Genomic DNA, 20,115 nt, shown 5'->3' with positions numbered 1-20,115 from the left:
TTCTCATTAAGAAATATCAAATCATAATGAGATAACCCAATACCCTTATAATGAGGTCTTGAATCCAATACATGTCCACGAGGGGGCTAAAAATATCACCAAATAACCTTTTTTTTACAAGTGGACTGGGTCCAATAAAATGGTATGCTATCAATCTCACTTTCTTCAAATTGGCCTTGTCCTCAAAGCGGGAACTGAGGAGATCTTTTACTTGTAACTCATGCTCATGAGAGCGCGTGGTTTTGTTTTTACATCCTCTTTTGTGTTTCTTGAAGGTGCAAACCATGCTTACTTAGGAGTTGATCCTTCTCATATAAAAAAACTCATCTGATTTGGCCCAAGTAATGTCATCCTCAAAGGCAAGTTATAGAATGAGGTTGGCACTTATTATTCACGATTGGGATCTTCTTGGAGGAAGAATGATGGCTGATAATGAAGGTCTACTCAGCTCAAGGTAGTGAGTCTTTTGCCTGAATGCAAACAATTGCTCTCAAGAAGGGTTTTTGCTATGGTGAAAACCCACGTAAAGCACAGGAGAACACGTGTTTTGCTCCAAGGTGAGAAACCCCGAAAACCATAAGAAAATACATGTATCCAAGGTGAGAATCCCCTCAAAGTATGTAAACATGTTTTCTCATTGTGTAGGGTTCTCTTTTTTTGTCCATTTATTTCCCACTTCTTGATTTCCTTAGTAGCAAGTTGAGATACTTGGGGCATTTAGGACTCATTGAAAACATAAAGCTCTTGCAAGTGTGTTTGCTTGAGCTATTCAAGAATGGCTCGAATAATCACTTCTTGGTTACTCATTGGGAACTTCATAGCCACACCTTTGAAGTTCCAAGAGGTACTTTCAAGTTTTTGGAGCCAATGGACTCCTAATTTCAAAAAAAGAGGAATGATATCCCCCCACTTGGCATTCACCATTGAGATTGCCACCTTTTCTCAAACATACGTGTTATGATCATCGAGTAGCTGTTTGTTTGGCTGTCGTTGCTCCAATGGATGAATTTGGTGGCTCTTAATGACACCTTGTTCCTCATAGAAAGTAGTCAAATCAACTTTGGCAAGTATTTGATCTAATTCTTCACACAAATTGGAGAAAAATGCCGATAAATCGGCACATAAAAATAATCCAATCTAGATTCGCATGTGCCTTTCGCTCCTTCATCAATGAATTCCAGTGGTTAGCCTATACATTCATCTCATATATGGTGGTTATCATCTTACCAAAGAGGGCCACATATTTGGAGTCTTACCTGAGTACTAAGGTCATTTCTCATGACCTCCTCTTGTTGCCATCTTTGATAATAGCATATTCCCAGATTTTATAGCATGACCACTTATGCTGCTAGCTCAAGGGTTTTGGTTAAATTCGAGCTTGGTCTCAGTGATAGGTGAGTTGGTTAGGTTCTGAGGGTGCAGGGTTAGGACTTGGGTGAGGTCGTAAGTTCAAGTTCACCTATGTCTTGTTGCAGCCTGAAACAGATCACAGAAACAGAGCAAGGTACAAAAAACAATAGCTTTGGAACAAATATGATACCAATTCTAGAATTATCTGCACAACCTCAAAAATCCAAGAAAATTATTAGCAAAAATTCTCAGCAGATAACCCCCCAAACAGTTTTTTCAAGTCAAAGCAACAAAAAAATTACAAAACAAGAACAGAAATCCAGCCTAAATTTTTGCCAACTTTACAAGTCAGAGCTCACCAAAAATCCACATGAGATTAAACAAAATTCTAAACTTAAATTTGAGATATGAAGAAGATATACTCAAAAATTGAGCTCCAGATGATACTTTAGTAAATATCAGAAGTCAAAACAATCGAGTGTGTTTTCTGCACAATTTCTGCAGAACAGAACTCGAGCTGATTTTTTTCGGTGGGATTCTCACCATATTCTGGTGTCCAATGGCCAGAATTTCACACCATGACTCTGCGAGTCAACTCGGATGGCTCAAAATTCTTTTATATGTTTTAACAAGAAAATTCATTATAAAAATAAACATTTAAATATCTAAAAAACAAAAGAACATAAAAAAAAGTAATTTACATGATCAAAATTTACAAATAAAATAGAAATAATGTTTAATAGCATACCAGATATTTGATATTTAATAGGGGCTTGAGTTGAATAAAGAATATGAAAGACTTTAACATGAAAATAAACAAACTCATAGCAAGCACATACAACTGCATGGCCATGGCATCTTCAAGACATGGTCCCCTCTTCCGTCCATTTGCAATAATCACTCTTTATTTGTTGTGTACATACACAATTAATTATCCCCTAATATGTATGACTTCATAGCACTAATTATAATATGATCTATTCAAATTATAATTATTCTTTCTAAAGCATGAGTTTGAATGGTTACTATGTGTGAATGACAATAGCAATTTTACCATCAAAGGGAAAGCAATGAGTCTAAATATAGAAAAGTGCATGGCATTCATACATGGTGGTCCCATGAATAGGTTTCTTCATGATATACATCATGCTTTTAAGTTTCAAGTGTCAATACCAACTTTACTAAAAAAATTATGTTTATAAAATTGTACTTGAGAGAGAGAGAGAGAGAGAGAGAGAGAGAGAGAGAGAGAGAGAGAGAGAGAGAGAGAGAGAGACTACACTTTGATCAACCGCTCCAATGAACTCATGCAGCTTCAGGAATAACTGTATATTATATGCAAAAGTTATGAACAGAAGAAAATCTTTTAATTTTGAGAATGTTTTGGCCCATTGAGAACATACATATATTGAGCACAACATGCATGAATGATGAAGTCTTTTTTTTTAAAGAATATATCATTCATTCAGCAAGTGACACTCCAACGATGAGATAACGTTGGGATGCCGGATCAGATCAGTACAGAGCAGAAAAACAGAGAAACAGAACGCAATCTGCTACACAAAGATCTGGAGTGCAGAGAAGAAAAAAACAGTAAACAGGAAAGAAACAACATTTTCTGCAGAAAAACAGATCTGCTGAAACAGAGAAACCGAATAGCAGTAAGTCGGTCCTGCAGGAAAACAGCTCGTTGTTCCCTTCCATAGGAGACACCAATACTGTTCAGGTAAGAGCCCGGCGACCACCAATCCAATGAAGTCATCAAACATTAAAGCCTTAACCCTATTTTTGAGAGAGGGAGAGAGAAGCAAAGCCAAACTTTCTTAACCTCTTTCATTTTCTGGTTTCTTCCTCCACTCTCAAAAGTTGCAACCGGTTTCTTCCTCTCAACTCTCAAAAGCTTCAACAAGGAAACTTACTAGAGAGAAGGCAAGACGTTGGGTCTTTTGGGAAACAAAATGAAGTAATAAACTTTCATGGGGAATCTCGAATTCCCAATCGACCCATGCAATCCGTTTCCTTCTCCAGAGAGAAGAGAGTCCCCAAATGTATGGTCATTAGAGAGAGAGAGAGAGAGAGATCAGTTATAAATAGTAACAAATTGATTTTTTTGACAAAATTACAATGTGCGGTGTAAGTAACACTTCATTTTTTTTATGAAAACTCTCCGCAAATGCCCATACAAATTTTCAATTACATTATCAACTCACATACAATAATGTCAATTAAGAAAAAGTTATAAAGCATCCATTTTTTTGCACTTGATACCCTTGCTTCTACTTTTATAATATTTAAGATACATATGTATTTATATACATATATATACCAAAATGAAAAGTTGTATCGTCGAATAGGTTTTCCTTGAACAAGGGTCGGACGCATGGCCACGCGCTGCACGTCAAAAAAATTTAAAAAAAAAACATTTAGCCACGGTTCCTAACCGCTAAAAACCGGAATAACCCAAAAAAAGTTAGAGCTGCTGATCATGCACGATTACTGGCACAAAAGTGTCTGATTTGTGTTGGACACTTTATCCGTTTGATAATATGGGTTACTACCCTCGTGATTAAGGAACCCAATAATGAAAAACTCTCATTTTTTTATTTTTTATTTTTAGTTTTCTTTCACACCTAGCCTCCATTTGTGATCTACATGTTTGATTTAGTATCAACTGACCGCTGGATCATGTTTCTTCAACATATGTCTGATTTTTTGAGGGTTGAAAAATCAACAGCCTACTGTGTACTGATTTTTTAACCCTTAAAAATCATATTTTTATGTCAGAAAATACAATCCAAGGGTTGATTCCTAATATTTTGACCATGCTAAACACATTAACGGGATTAAATTTGATCAAAACAACCTCTCCTATGGATTCCAACTAAAAGTTTCTTACCCATAAGGATAGCAAATATTAGCCATATATATATATAAGCAAATCGTCCACTGTTATCAGATCATTATCCTTTGCTGATCTCACGTGCATCAGAGGCAACTTTTTTTTTGCTAAACAAAGACAATTAACGATAGTCGCGACTGCCTAATATTTTAATTTTTGCCCGTGACCACCGCTAATTGTCTGAAATCAATGCTGGACGGGCATCCGGCATTAAGGCCGTCAGGTTACTCTCTCTCTCTCTCTTCCTATATTTCTCTCTCTGTTGGATGTATTTTGGTAACGTTGAATGGTGAATGTTCTCTCTCTCTCTCTATCTATCTATCTATCTATATATATATATATATATATATATATATATATATATATATATATATTATCCAATCATTCTTTCTATTTTCTGGGCTATCTTTCAGGTGTACGACTAATGCCTTGGGTGATAAGGAGTCAAATGCTAGAGAATTCATTTATGATCGATACTGCTATTAAGAGATTCGATACAATAGTCCCAATTTTTCCTTTGATTGGATCGTTGGTTAAAGCGAAATTCTGTAACGTATCAGGGTATCCTATTAGTAAATCAGTCTGGGCCGATTCGTCGGATTCTGATATTATTGCTCGATTCAGGTGGATATGCAGAAATCTCTCTCATTATCACAGCGGATCCTAAAAAAAACACAGTTTGTGTCGAATAAAGTATATACTTTGACTTTCGTGTGCTAGAACTCTAGCTCGTAAACATAAAAGTACGGTACGCACAATCTGTAAGAGATTAGGTTCGAAACTATTGGAAGAGTTCCTTATAGAGGAACAAGAAATTGTTTCTTTCATCTTCCGAAGAACCCGTTTACGTAGTGAACGGATTTGGTATTTGGATATTATCCGTATCAACGGTCTGGTCCCCCATTCATAATTGGGCGTGGGGTAAATGGAAATCATAACAACTAATGCTAATGATGAGATTCAATTCATAAATATACAAATGAAAAATCCCATCTATTAATGAATTATATATATATATATATATATATATATATAGAGAGAGAGAGAGAGAGAGAGAGATGTAAAATGGGTCTTAATAAGTTTTCTGACATTGTTTGCAACTCTAACCCCATAGATGTCTTTAGAATGGTTGATTCGCTGGGAATCCCACTAATCAACATTTGGATTATGTTTTTTTGATGAAAATGAGTTTCGAACCTTGAAAAATTATAAATACTTCAGGCCATTGATTTACAAACCCTATAAAAACTTACCCACGTGTCAGAATCAGGTTGATCCAGGGGCCGATCCCTATCAAGCACGTATATCACCTACGTATGATCAGAATTAAAAAAATAATCTGAAAATCCCACCTTGCATATTTGTTTAGCATATTTCATTTTGTAGGTTATCAATGCTCGATATACGTATATCTTTAATCATATTTCATATTTTAAACATGTTTCTTTAAAAACTCATTCAATTTAATAATTGTGATCAGAGATTTTATTGGGATTAAGAGGCTTTAATTAGGGCAAATTATGATAGACACAAAAAACTGAATGAAATTAATGGATTTGAAAAATCAATTTTGGCCCTAAGGGGGGGTGGGGTGGGGCCTTGGCTGCTAGAGGGGCAGTCAAGGTTCGATTCCCATGGCTGTCGCCCCTCTACGCAAGCCAACGTGTAACATAGGCCCCGGAGGCAGGGGTCTTGGCCTCAGAGTTTTATGCAGCAGGCACAACAACCGTACAGGCAGAGCCAGTGCAACCAAGTCTTCATGTCGGGTGCGGTTTCTTTGAGTTATAAATAAAAAAAAAAATCAATTTTGGCATGATTTTTTTTATGTAATTAGAGATCACTGGCATTACTTGATTTTTTCATGTTACCCAACATGGTTTTTCAGTTGATTGGTTGACAAGTTATTTTGAACTGTGGATTACTTCCACAGTAACAGACGTTGTTCCAGATCTTTGGAACCATGGTTGATCATTGAATTTGAGTTATCTCCATCAAACTCTAATGAACTTAATTGCAGTCTGTTTGCAAAGCATTTATGAAATTAATAAATTGATTCTATCAATATTCTTTTTTACAACAACAACAACAACAACTACGCCTTCATCCCAAAACAATTGGGGTCGGCAATATGAACCAACAAAGAAAATCATTATGGGTCTTTCACATGAATCCTTCTCCTCCATTCATTTCTATCCAATGCCATGTCCTCGGTGAGGTTCAAAGCATTCATATCCTTTCTTATCACCTCCATCCATGTCTTCTTAGGCCTACCCCGACCTCTTTTAACTAATATATTTTCCCATTTCTCCATCCTTCTAACTGGAGCATCATTAGGCCTTCGTCGAATATGTCCAAACCACCGTAAATGATTCTCTCTCATCTTATTTTCAATGGGTGCAATGCCTACCTTCTTACGTATCTCCTCGGTCCGAATCTTATCTTTTATTGTATTTCCACACATCCATCTCAGCATCCGCATCTCAGTTACACTCATTTTTTGAATATGATGTCTCTTGGCAGCCCAACATTCTGTACTATATAGTAAAGCAGGCCTAATAGTCGTCCTATAAAACTTTCCCTTCAACCGCAATGGCATTCTACGATCGCACAACACTCCAGTTGCACTCTTCCATTTCATCCACCCAACCTTTATCCTATGATTTACATCTCCATCAATTTCTCCATACTTTTGAATGATAGATCCCAAGTATTTTAAAGAATCATCCATCGGTATTTCGTGCTCACCAAGCTCCACTACACTCCCATCACTACTCCGTTGCTTACTAAATCGACATTCCATGTATTCTGTCTTACTCTTACTCAACTTAAAACCTCTTGCTTCCAATGTTTGTCTCCATAATTCTAACTTAGCATTAACCCCAGCTCTAGACTCATCAATCAAAACAATATCATCAACAAACAACATACACCACGGCACATTTTCTTGAATTGATCTCGTAAGCTCATCCATCACTATAGCAAATAGGAAAGGGCTTAAAGCAGATCCTTGATGTAACCCAACCGTTATAGGAAAATTGGTTGTCACCCCTCCACAAGTGCGGACATTGGTTACTACTCCTTCATACATATCTTTAATTATACTAATGTACTTGAGAGAAACACCTTTCTTCATCATTGTCCACCAGAGAACGTCCCTAGGTACTCTATCGTAAGCCTTCTCCAAATCAATAAAAACCATATGCAAATCTTTGTTCCTCTCTCTATTTCTCTCAATAAGTTGTCTAAGAAGATGTATAGCTTCTATAGTTGATCTTCCAAGCATAAAACCAAATTGATTCTCCGATATCATGACAATCTTCCTCAACCTAGACTCAATCACCCTCTCCCAAAGTTTCATAGTATGACTCATGAGTTTTATACCACGATAGTTTGTGCAATCTTGTATATCACCCTTATTCTTATATAGAGGCACCAAAGTACTCTTCCTCCACTCATTAGGCATCTTATTTGTCCGCCAAATCTTGTTAAAAAGATTTGTCAACCATTCTAAACCTTTCTCTCCCAAGCATTTCCAAGCCTCGATAGGTATACCATCTGGGCCAACTGCCCTTCTTGATTTCATTTTCTTCAAAGCCTCTGCAATTTCTTTCTTTTGAATCTTGCGCATGAAGTCACGATTCATCTCATGAAAAGGAATTGAAAAGTCTCCAAGATCCTGAGCATGACTTTCATTAAAAAGCTTATCAAAATAATCTTTCCATCTCTCCTTAATCTCCTCATCTTTGACTAAAACCCTTTGCGTTTCATCTTTGATACATCTAACCATACCCAGATCCCTCGATTTCCTATCTCTCATCTTTGCAAGCCTATAAATATCCTTCTCACCCTCTTTGGTATCCAACTTGTCATAAACCTCCTTATATACCTTATCCCTCGCGTTCCGAATTACTTTTTTAGCTTCTTTCTTTGCTATCATATACTTCTCCAAATTCTCATTATCACGATTTTTACTTAGATTTCTATAACACTCTCTTTTAACCGTAATAGCTAATTTGACATCCTCGTTCCACCACGATGTATCCTTACCTAGCGGAGCACTGCCTTTAGATTCACCCAATACCTCCTTAGCCACCTTTCTCATGCCACCCGCTATCTTATTCCACATAGATTCTAAATCCTCCTCGAGACACCAATCAACTTTCTTAACTACCCGCTCTACAAACATTCCTTGTTTAGCTTCTTTCAGTGCCCACCACTTAATTTTAGGATCTATCATATGTCTATCCCTTTTGCGGTATTGTCTAATTCTAAGATCTAAAATTAAGACTCTATGTTGTGTAGCTACACTTTCTCCCGGTATAACCTTACAATCGATGCAACAACCCATATCTCTCTTTCTAAGTAGGAAAAAATCTATCTGACTCGTATTAACACCACTTTTAAATGTTACTAGGTGAGACTCCCTCTTCCTAAACCAAGTGTTTGCTAAGATCATATCATAGAACAAACCAAAATCTAAAATCTTTTCTCCACTTTTGTTTCTTTCTCCTATACCATAGCCACCATGGATACTCTCAAATCCATCCCTACTAATGCCTACATGCCCATTAAGGTCACCGCCGATGAAAAGCCTTTCTCCATAAGATATCCCTTATACTACTCCATCTAAATCTTCCCCAAATTGACGCTTAATGGAATCATCTAAACCTACTTGAGGTGCATAAACACTAATAATATTAATAATATTCGTACCTAATACTAATTTAATAAGTAAAATCCTATCACCCTTCCTACGGACCTCAACTACATTATCTATAAACTCACGACTCATAACAATCCCTACTCCATTCCTATTCCTATTTATTCCTGTATACCAAATCTTATATCCCCAAGGTTTTATCACTTTTGCTTTCTCACCTACCCGTTTGGTCTCTTGTAGACATAAAATATCAATCTTTCTCCTACACATAACATCTACTAACTCTACCAACTTACCAGTTAAAGATCCTATGTTCCAAGTGGCTAACCTAATTTTATGGTCTTGGACTAATATTCTTTTTTGCTTTGAGAAATTCTATTGATATTCTTAGTTACTCATTGATGAAGACAACTGAACAGGAACGATTTCTTTTTCTAAATTGTATGAAATTGGATCTATCGGGTTGATAAACAATTTGATTATTGAGATATTACAACTGTCAGCTCAAAGCTTTTGACTTGAGATATTGAGCATTAATGGATTCTCGCAACATTTCCGGTTAAAACATTTAAACAACCTTGTGGTTTTCACATGCCAATTGGAAAAAAATGGAATTTTACATAAAAGATGCATGAGATTCATAAAAAAAAATTCAAATTTCAATCTATTGCATTAAGAGTTTTCATAGGATAGGGGTATAAAACATCAGCAGCTGACCAGTAAACTATATTACATGGATATGGTTGTAGAGATGGGATACGGCAACTTTTATGGAGTTCCCTTTTACTAGCGGATATAGTATGATGGAAAAAATGGATTATCTGTGTGTCACAGCCAGCAATCAACCATGGTAAACAGCAGTCACAAATCAGCACAGAAAAGAGATCAGAAGAAAACCTGAAGTTTTAAATTAAATGACAAAGATGCATACAACCAGAAGCTCCAATTGCAACCAGAGAGAATTTGCAATGGTCTTGCAAAGGGGACAGCTTAACACGAGCATTGACAAGTTCGGTTTCAAAATTTTGTTTCAAAGATAAATTTTGTAAGTCCACAACAATAAAAACTCAGAATTTATGCTTAACATGAAAAAAATATATAGGGGTAAAATATACCAATAGCATCAAAACAGGTTCCACTTGCTGCATCATCTGGTGCAATGCTTCATCAGGCAAATGAGTTGCTTAATAAGTTTCAACATCAAAATATTGACATGATATGTACGTGTTGGAATCTGAAGGTAATCACAAAATATGGCACCTTGAAATTAACAACCACAGCTATGTAGGGGATGCCCAAATGTTTCAGGAAGCTATCTCAACTTTTATGTCCAACTAAACTGCAAAAACATGGGAGGCCAAAATTCTATAGCGAGCATTGCAGTTTTCTGCGTTCCTTATCCCACTGAACTTCCCCACATGCATTCAGAACATTTGAGAGGACAAAATCATCTACCTTAATACCCTCTGCTTCCATTCGGTACATGAGCTTCAATGCTTCTTTGCAGAGTCCATTTCTCGCATATGCCATAATCATAGCATTCCAAGATACCACATTTCGTTCAGGCAACATGTCAAAGACTTGATGTGCATCATCTAAACAACCACATTTGGCATACATGTCAATGAGAGCACTGCCCACAAAGACATTCAACAGAGACTTAGTCTTGTTTGCAGATGCATGGATCCATTTTCCTTGCCGCAAAGCTTCCATTTTTGCACATGCTTTAAGTGCAGTTGAATAAGTGAATTCATTTGGCTCTACACCTTCCCATAGCATATCATTCAAATATTTCAGAGCCTCAGATTCATAGCCTACACGAGTGTATCCAGAAATTAATGCAGTCCATGAGATGACATCTCTATAAGGCATGCGTTCAAGCACTCTAGAACCATAAATATATTCACCACATTTGCAGTAAAACCAAACAAGTGTACTACACACGTATGTATTCCTGTGCATTGAATTCTTCAGGATTTGTGCATGAACTTCCTTCCCCTGTTGCAACCACCCAACTGCCCCACATGCACTGAGAAGACTAACAATAGTCAAACTGTTGGCAATTATCCGTCGGCTTTTCATACTCTGGAACAAGCTTATGGCCTCATCTCCAAGCCCATTTTGTGCATATCCAGCAATCATAGAAGTCCATGTAACAGTGTTTCTCTTTGGCATGCTATCAAACACATTCCTAGCATCTGTGACTTGGCCACATTTGACGTACATACACAATAATGAGCTACCCACAAAGACATCATACTTGAACATTCTCTTGACCACAGCAGCGTGAAGTTGCCTACCATGATTCAAGGCCTTCAGATCACCACAGGCCTTCAAAATGCTGCAAATAGTGAATTCATTTGGTGTTAAACCAGAGGACAAAATATCACAAAACATAGACATAGCCTTATCAGCATCACCCAGGCGTGCATAGGCAACGATCATCGTAGTCCAACAAATCACATCACGCTCAGACATTCTATCAAACACGCAGACTGCTGCTGATAGATCCCCACTCTGTGCATAGAAGTGAACCAACGCACTCTCAACCACCAAATTACTCCAATTACCTTTCACAACACAGGCGTGAACCTGTTTGCCAAGTTCAAAAGCTAAGCACCTAGCGCAAGCATTTAAGACGCAAACAAAAGTGGTGCCATTTGGACGACCTCCACTCACCAACATCTCTTCAAAAAGCAGAAACCCCTCGTCCACACACCCAGCTTTCTGATACCCATCAATGAGTGCAGTCCAAGAAACAACATTTCTCTCAGGCATTCCGTCGAACACCTTGTGGGCATCACGCAATTTGCCAAAATCAGCATACAAACTTATCAAATTATTACATATGAACAAAACTGACTTCCCAAATCCTTTCTCGACGAAGGAATGAATGCGTCTACACTCTCTGGAGCTCGAACTCGATTTGAGCAACGAAGCGACGAGATCGATATCGACCGATACGTCGTCACCATCCTCTTCATTAGGCTCAGAATGGCCGAGGCCACAACGAACAACCCTTTTACGTTGGCAAACGAGGCTGCAACTCGGTTCTTCTTCTGATGGTGATGATGACGACTCGGACACCAAAATTTTGCAAGATAAGAACTTGGGCTTGGTGTAAATATGCTGGCTTAATTCCCGTTTACTGCTGGGAGTGTGATGAAGAAGAAGGGAGGATGGAGGGTGTTGCTGCTTCACGGAGCTCGGCGCAAGAGTGCTCAGAAAAAGAGAGGCCAGCATAATCGGCAAGCGTGAAAAGCAAAATGGCTACGATTCATACACATATGATATCATGCGAACGAAATGGAGCTCCAAAACTTTGATGTTAGCTGTATGAAACGGCCGCGGAAAGCCACGAAGGCTCCTCTCAACTGTAGGAGAGATTCCGTGAAATATCACCAAATTTGACGGCACGTTGCGAGCTCGACCCGAGGGTGACAATCCCAAGTCGCGAGTATGAAGCTGGGCGGTAATCCTAAACGGGCAAGAGGAACTTGTGGCTTTATGCCAATGAACTCGATTAGCAAGGTGGGTTTTTTCCGGTTACAAAAAAAAAACGGTCATGAAAATTTGAATGGACAAAATGCAAAGGGGGAGATGAACGAGGATCGTGACCGGAAAAAATTATCGAAGTAAGTTACAGCATGCCATCTAAGTTATCAGCTCTTTACAGAAGGCCGCCTAATTTTTTGGTTATTATATGAGTCACGTGTCCAATACATGTTTGGCACGAAAATCATTTGGTTGACCTTTGACTAGTTAAAAGAAAAATAAAAACTAAGATGAACTCATTGTTGAGCTTAGGAATGTCAACGGGTCAGATGCAATCCGTTATCCAACCCGAATTAGGGTCTGATTAGTTCGATACAATAGCCAAATTCGGATTTGATTAATAATCATATCCGGATTCCATATAGAGTTTTGCACCAGAGTCCCATTCCGAATCTGACAAAATTCGAATCTTATTAAGTGTAAATATGGGATTTTAAGCCGGTTGGATCCAGATTCAGTTTTGTCTGATTCAATCGGCCTCCAAATCCTATTATGTCAGATCTCTCTCTTGTGAGATAGGTACTACAAGTGACAGGCAAGCAGTGGCAACTTGACATATCTGAGGATCACACTAACTATGATCTTTTTTCTTGACCTAAAATATAAGTTTCGAATGATGAAAATTTAGCACATCATAAGCCGCTGATTTTTAACTCGTAAAAAACATGCTCAAATGTCCCAAGCTCATAATCCAGATGTGTTTTTTACTAAACAAACCATGTGATCTATAGCACGATATGATATACAAGAGAAAATTATAGTAAGCTAAACTCAATTGTCTCTCTCTCTCTCTCTCTCTCTATATATATATATATATATATATATATATATATATATATATATATATATATATATAGTTAATATTTGGTTAAGGCAGTGAAATTATTGAGTATAAATCACTTTCTTTTCATATTTTTGAGACTTTTTTTAAACCAGGTTTTATGGATGTGATCTACATTGTTTGTTTAGGAGAAAAATGAGTTTTGAATCATGTGATTTTGACATGTAAGCAAGTTTGTTATAAGCTTCAAAAATCTATGGCCCACAATGTACTAAAAATTTATGACTAAAAAAAAGCATGCTTATAGATCAAAATAACATGATCAAGGTTTGATCCTTAGCAAACAAACTACATTGAACACATCTATGTGGTTAGCGCTTCTGCTTAGTAGTTTCATGCCTTCAATAGCTTCTTCTAGAGAGAGAGAGAGAGATGTTCGATGCCAATAGGTGTTCACCATAGATTGGGTATCCGATGGGTGTGGATGAGTAAAGAGTATATGGGGGTTTTCAAGCAAGGGTAGATTGGTTGTTCAGTGTTATTCATAAAAATGTGTTTTTAAGAAAATGACAAAAAAATCCAATACAAAAATTACAAAACAGTCACCTTGAAGGCCATATTCTGTCCCCAAAACTATATGTGCATGATTTAAAAAAGCCATGGTAACACACACATATATATAGAGAGAGAAAGAAGGTGGTAGCTGCTAACCGGGCTTTCTAAGGGGTTTTCCTATGTATTACTTAAATTTGACCATACAGAATGTGCTTGACATGGCCGATTTACTAGAAAATGACACTTGGATGATGTTTTTTTGATAAAAACATGATATTTTAAATCTTCAATATTAAAAAAAAAAATTAGACCATAGATTTCTTAAACCTTATAAAAACCTACCTGTGTATCGTCGAATGATTCGAGGCTCGATTCTTATAAAACCAAGCATGTGGAATGCGTACAGTCAGATTAAAAAAAACATAGAAAAAATCTTCAAAAGCCCGATTAGCACAAGGATTAGCTAGAAAAGTGATTAGCAAGTATCACCTTATATTTATATATATATATATATATATATATATATATATATATATATATATATATATATATATATATATATATATATATATATAGAGAGAGAGAGAGAGAGAGAGAGAGAGAGAGAGAAGGTGGTAGTTGCCTATCAGACTTTTGAAAGGTTTTTTCTATTTTTTCCTTAAATTTGACTCTATAGATTTGTTCTACGTGTTTCATTTTATAGGAATAAACGATTGGATTGTCCAATTCTGGTGTGCAGGTAGGTTTTATAAGGTTTAAAAATCATTACATAAATATTCAAGGCTTAAAAATAATGTTTTTTTTTTATCAAAAAAACATTATCATAGTACTGTTTCCTAGCAAATCAACCATGCCAAACACATTTACAAGGTGCGATATGTAAAAAATAACCTTAAAACATCGTTCACTCACAGTAGGCAGGTGGTATATATATATACTCCTTTTGTTCAATCGAGCCGCTCTCCCTCATTCCACTCGTCCAGCCCTCTTCACGAACTTGTACAACCGATGCCACAGAGATAGCCAACACTATTATCGAAGAAATAGGGAAACGGGCGACGATTATGCACCAGATATCCGGAGGTATGGAAAGAGCTGCTGTGAGAAGCGGAAAAACCATAAAAAAACAACGATTGTTCGTGACCACAGAAAGACCCCTGGGTTCGGGCAATATCAGGGGCGCAGCTAGGATTCATGTGAGGGGGGAGCGGGGGGGGGGCAAACAGGGGTGTAGCAAAATTTTTTTTATTTGTGCGATAGTTGGGGGTTCGAGGGCAGTGCCCCCGATTTTTTTTTTGAGATAAAATAAAAAATGGCTACAATTATTAATAAAAATCTATTTCATATGGACAAATCAAACTATTTGCTGCAGTCAGGGCTGGGCTAGGACTGGACTGGGCTACAAAAATGGATAAAAATCTATTTCATATGGAATCAAGACTGGGCTTTAAAAAAAAAACAAAAAAAATTAACTGTTTCGGGAGGCAGGACTGCAGTCCTGCCCCCCCTAACTACGCCCTTGGGCAATATATATATATATATGGTTGTTGACCACTGCTAAAGACCTATTTCAATGCACGCTTTCAGGGTGCAACAAGGTTCAATTTCGTTTGAACTTTTTTGGGTGTCCGACGATACACCCTTTTATATATATATATATATATATATATATAGTTGAAATCTCACCCAATTTGAGTCAATCTAACCTCACAGATGTGTTATGTATGGTTGATTGAATGGGGAACAACCCTTAGATCATGTTATTTTCACAAAATAACATGCTCTTTTGAGTCGAGAAAAAATTATGCTTTTGCATCTATGGAGTTTTGCGTCGCCAAAAAAACCTGTATGATAATTCAAAATTTGATTCCCACTAAAAATAGCATATAGATCACATTCATGGGGTTGTTTTGACCAAAATAAAAGGAGTTTGTACAAATGATTGTAGCAAACTATATCCTATATATAATGATGGATTTTGTACCGGTTAACAACTATCACGTGATATGTTTAACTCATTTGAGAGAAATTCCAAATCGAACGCTTCATAATAAGACTTGAGTAAGTCTCAATTTGCATGTATACTTTTGTTTGGGTTTGTCTCTTTTTTTTCCCAGGACACTTTTCTCTATGGTCATGTTGCCCTGACTCGACACTAGTTGATAAAAAAGAGCGAGATAGCTTTCCCAATTTACCAACCGTAGGAGCAAGCTATTTCCCACATCCTAATCCAGATCCTCAGCCATCTTCTAATCTTGAGCATGATCATCTGCCTTATACTAATTCTAAGATGGATCTAGCTCATGAGATTGAACCATCTCTTAAGCTTGACCTAGGGCCCAATATTACAGCATCCACTCTAGATTAGATGTTGGGTATGTTGGTTATTTTGTTCAATTACCTCTCTATACTTCATCTTAGGAAGCACACGAGAAAGCTCCCTTACCTATAAACCTTTTTTTTCTGCACGGTCATGCATCCAAGCATTATTCGATACTTTTGTTGTTTGATGATACGCCCACCTGTATATACACACACCCATACACATAAACATAAAGAAATCAGAAAATGATAGTACCATCCTTGCAAAATGGTACCATTCCCGAAATGCTTACTAATTTGATGAAATCCCTTTCCCCCCCATATCCAAAATCTCAGATTCCTGACTTTTTAAGGATATTTTTTTTCCTTCACACATGCAAACCTGTTGAGGTTCACACGATATATAGGTATGTTGTAGAAAGTTTGCAACCTTTCAATAAAAAAGATATTCACACTATCATTTCGTGAACCTCATTAATTTTGCATAAGCAAATTTGCAAAACTGGCTGACTTTCATCCCAATAAAGATGATTTGCATATCAAACACGCACATCTTCTGAGATTCACAACTAAGGGTGTCAACAGGCCTGGTTTACCCAAACCAGACCCAAACCAAACACTATAGGTTCGGGTATGGTGATAAATAAGAAGACTCGATGAAGACCCAGGTCTAAGCCCGAAGGTCCGATTAATACATGGACTTAGTATAGTTTGTGAAATTTTATGCCAGATCCATACCCGAGCTGAGTTTTGATTAAGACCTGTGATTTTTTAATGTAAAAATGATAAAAAAATATGTTTTATCAGGCATGGTTTTTCTTATAGTGGACCCGATTAGACCCGAGTTTAAACCTAATACCATACCTGAAAATCTGGTCTAAGTCTGGTTCCTCTGGGTTTGAACTAAACCTGACCCGTTAATGCCCCTATTCGCAACCCCTATGTGAACCTTCTCTAATTGAAAGGTTCCAATTCGGCAGGTTCGTCTCATGTATTTGCGGTAGTTCTGAAACTCTCGCGTAGGTCATGCAGATCTTCTTTAACTGAAAACCTGGGAACTTTTGCAAATATGGTACGACCTTCACAAATATAGTATGACGTGTTGCAAATGTCCCTTAAATAAATACTCTTTAATGAGGTTTGCAAATGTGTGTTGACATTCACAATCGCCTGTTGCAAATGTCCTCAACATTCACACTCTAATTTGAGCTCTGCAAATACAATAACATTCACAAATATAGTGTGACCTTTGCAAAGAAAACTTGCAAACCTTCTTTAACTAAATACTCCTCATGTACGTCCGCAAATGTTTATTGACATCCATAAATATGTGTGCACTTTCACAAATATGGTTTTAGGTTCACAACTATGTGTTGACTGCATACCAACCTCATTTCTATCAAAAATAACTTCTATAAATAAGTGATGCGAACTTCAGAAACATATGTTGCGAACATTGTTAGTTTTGCAAATGTTATCCAATTGATAAGGTTAAATCTTCAATTGTGAATGTTCTGAGGTCACACACTCTGATGTGCGAATGTCATATAATTGATAAGGTTAAGTCATCCGTTGTGAATGTCATGAGGTTCGTAGAATCGGTGTATAAATGTCAGCTAATTGTTATGGTTTATATCATAGTTCATGAATAACATAAAGACATTTGCAAACTCCAATATGTGAATGTCCTCACGTTCGAATACAATTTAAACACATGTTATTTACATACATTTATACATTTACTTCTAAAAAAGAACATGTTATAATTTGTATATATATTCATAGTAAAAAAAAAACCTATTACAATTTGTATATACATTTAAATATTGACATATTCACAATATAAAATAATATGTAAAGAAAACCTATTATAATGTATATATACATCCATACATTCACAGTAAAACAAATTATTATAATTTATATATACATTCATAAATTCGTAGTATATACATTAAAATAATGAAACCAAAGTTTATACAAACAAAAGTATATATAAATTATAGTTGTTTATAAATGTATCTATATAACAGATAACTGTAACGCCCCAAATTTCAAACTTGCAAACCCTTTTCAGAAAAACAGGCAAGAGACTAGAAATATCTCTTTCCTTCAGAGTTTGTTTATGAAATCAGCGGAAGATTTTTCTTTGATAAATCATAAGGCAAGCTGACAACTTTGGGCACGTTAACTAAAAGAACCAAAACTCACAAGATTCGGATATCCTAAGGGAAATTCGATACAAACCCAAGCGTCCAGGACGCGAGCTAAGAGCAGGAAGAAGAAGTCTTGAAGCCATCTTGCAATCGCGCCATCGCCTGTAGTGTACCTAATAAACACTTGTACCCATAGAATGGGTTAGTTTCGCGAAAAACTAGTAGGTGCACAAGAGAGACTACAAGGAACTGAATTAAGTACATTTAATTCAGTAGGCTACGCAGTTTAAAGCAGATATGCAGTTAAACAGGTAAGCAATGCAAGCAGGTGAATAGTGCAAACACGTAAGCAGTACAAGCGAATAAGGCGTGCGAGCGAGTAAGTAGTGCAAGCGAGTAAGCAATGCAAATGCGTAAGTAGTGCAAACAGTAAGCAGTTCAACGCAAGTAAGCAGTTCAAAGCAAGTAAGCAGTGCAACTGACCAACGCAGCATACGATCCATTTGATCGTAAGTTGAGAACTACTACGCAACAAGCTTGTCCTCGTTCCTAGAACGAGGTCTCTGCATCTAATCACCATCAGGAAATCGTTTGTCGCTCACTACTTCTAACAAACGCATTGTCCTGAACAACCTTAATCTATCCTCATCTCTCAAAGTCTTACGCGGCTAACCGTCACCGGTTATGACGCACTAAGGCGTCATACTTTCTCAGAGAAGCTCACCCTTCCGTAGAAGGTCCAAAACATGATCACTAACTCAAATCACTAACGATCTGATTCTCACATCTGAGTCATGCACGTAATCATGCTAAAATAGAAAGCCGAAACTATGAATTCATAGTTGGCTATCACAAACAATCTCAGAAGATCGTCACAGCTCACCATAACTTTTTATGGTAAGCGAAAACACAAGATCCACGTCGGATCGTTCGGTCCGAGAGATATACGACCGGACAAGGAATTACCGTCCTAGAGGGTATACCTGATCTTGGACTCTACACTTTCTCACAGGAGTTCACCGTCTTTGCGGCTACCCGTTCGTGGACAGTGTACATCCTCACAGAGAATCTCTCTGTCTAGCCGGGTCACCCGATCTGGGAAAAGTATAACCTCACAGCGAAATCTTTGGGAAACCGGTCCCCAACAGATGCCATATCCAATGAAAATCATTGCGATACACGCATCAACACAAATGACCCCTCTCGGGGTCGATAGCCACTAATACGAACAACAAGATCAATGCCCGGATCACTTGGTCTGGGACATGTATAACCTCACAAGGAATTCTGCCCTAGATGGTATACCTGGTCTTGGACCATACACTTCCTCATAGGAGTTCACCGTCTTTGCGGCTACCCATTCGTGGACAGTGTACATCCTCACAGAGAATCTACCACTCTAGTCGGGTACCTGGTCTTGATCATACACGCCCTCGCAGATAATCCTTTGGAAATCAGGTGCTCGACAAACACCCTACTCGGTGATACACGCATCTATACAATCGACTGCTCTGAACAGTTTACTACTCTCGATGTCAATAGCCACAATATGGGCACAAGCATGTATATCAGCAATATGCATCGTATCACTCCACGCAGAAGCATATAATCCTACGCATCGTATGATTGCCACAAGGAATATTGCAATCCTCAAATAGGCCCTCAAAGCATGTGTAAACGGCACATGAGAACGCACAGATATGGCAATTCAATTGATTCTATGGGCGAAAGGTAACTAACTCTACCCATCAGCCAAACAAAACAAATGAATAAGACAAGCACTCATAACAATGCTCGTAAAACATATAATTACCATAAAATGGCTCAATCCATCAAC

The 20,115-nt window shown here is 37.4% G+C and overlaps 1 protein-coding gene across 2 annotated transcripts; it reads right to left on the bottom strand.

Annotated features, from left to right (window-relative positions):
• Nucleotides 1–9,616: 9,616 nt before the first annotated feature.
• LOC149816609 (pentatricopeptide repeat-containing protein At4g18520, chloroplastic-like) lies at nucleotides 9,617–12,463 on the bottom strand. Of its 2 annotated transcripts, none has more exons than XR_016427561.1 (2): nucleotides 9,844–12,463; nucleotides 9,617–9,730 (listed from the first exon to the last, which is right to left on the bottom strand). XR_016427561.1 is itself a non-coding variant. In XM_089986645.1 (2 exons), the coding sequence occupies exons 1-2, from the start codon at nucleotides 12,150–12,152 to the stop codon at nucleotides 10,275–10,277; spliced, it is 1,716 nt and encodes a 571-aa protein (XP_089842771.1). In that variant the 5' UTR covers nucleotides 12,153–12,461; the 3' UTR covers nucleotides 9,622–10,274. The 2 variants fall into 2 exon arrangements, 1 of the variants encoding a protein (XP_089842771.1); XM_089986645.1 differs by having other exon boundaries at nucleotides 9,622–11,426; nucleotides 11,589–12,461.
• Nucleotides 12,464–20,115: the final 7,652 nt, after the last annotated feature.

This window comes from Nuphar pumila, chromosome 14 (assembly GCF_984573655.1).
Source record: "Nuphar pumila chromosome 14, dmNupPumi1.hap1.1, whole genome shotgun sequence".
NCBI lineage: Eukaryota > Viridiplantae > Streptophyta > Magnoliopsida > Nymphaeales > Nymphaeaceae > Nuphar > Nuphar pumila.
Note: the sequence above shows the minus strand (reverse complement) of the source record. Positions and strands in the feature narration are given on the sequence as shown.

What these genes read in the sequence shown, in the direction of transcription:
- LOC149816609 (XM_089986645.1), bottom strand. Translation starts at nt 12,152, where the DNA reads ATGCTGGCCTCTCTTTTTCTGAGCACTCTTGCGCCGAGCTCCGTGAAG. An exon ending in TGCTTTTTGAAGAGATGTTG is followed by an intron (nt 11,427 to 11,588) that starts GTGAGTGGAGGT and finishes TTCTATGCACAG; the next exon opens with AGTGGGGATCTATCAGCAGC.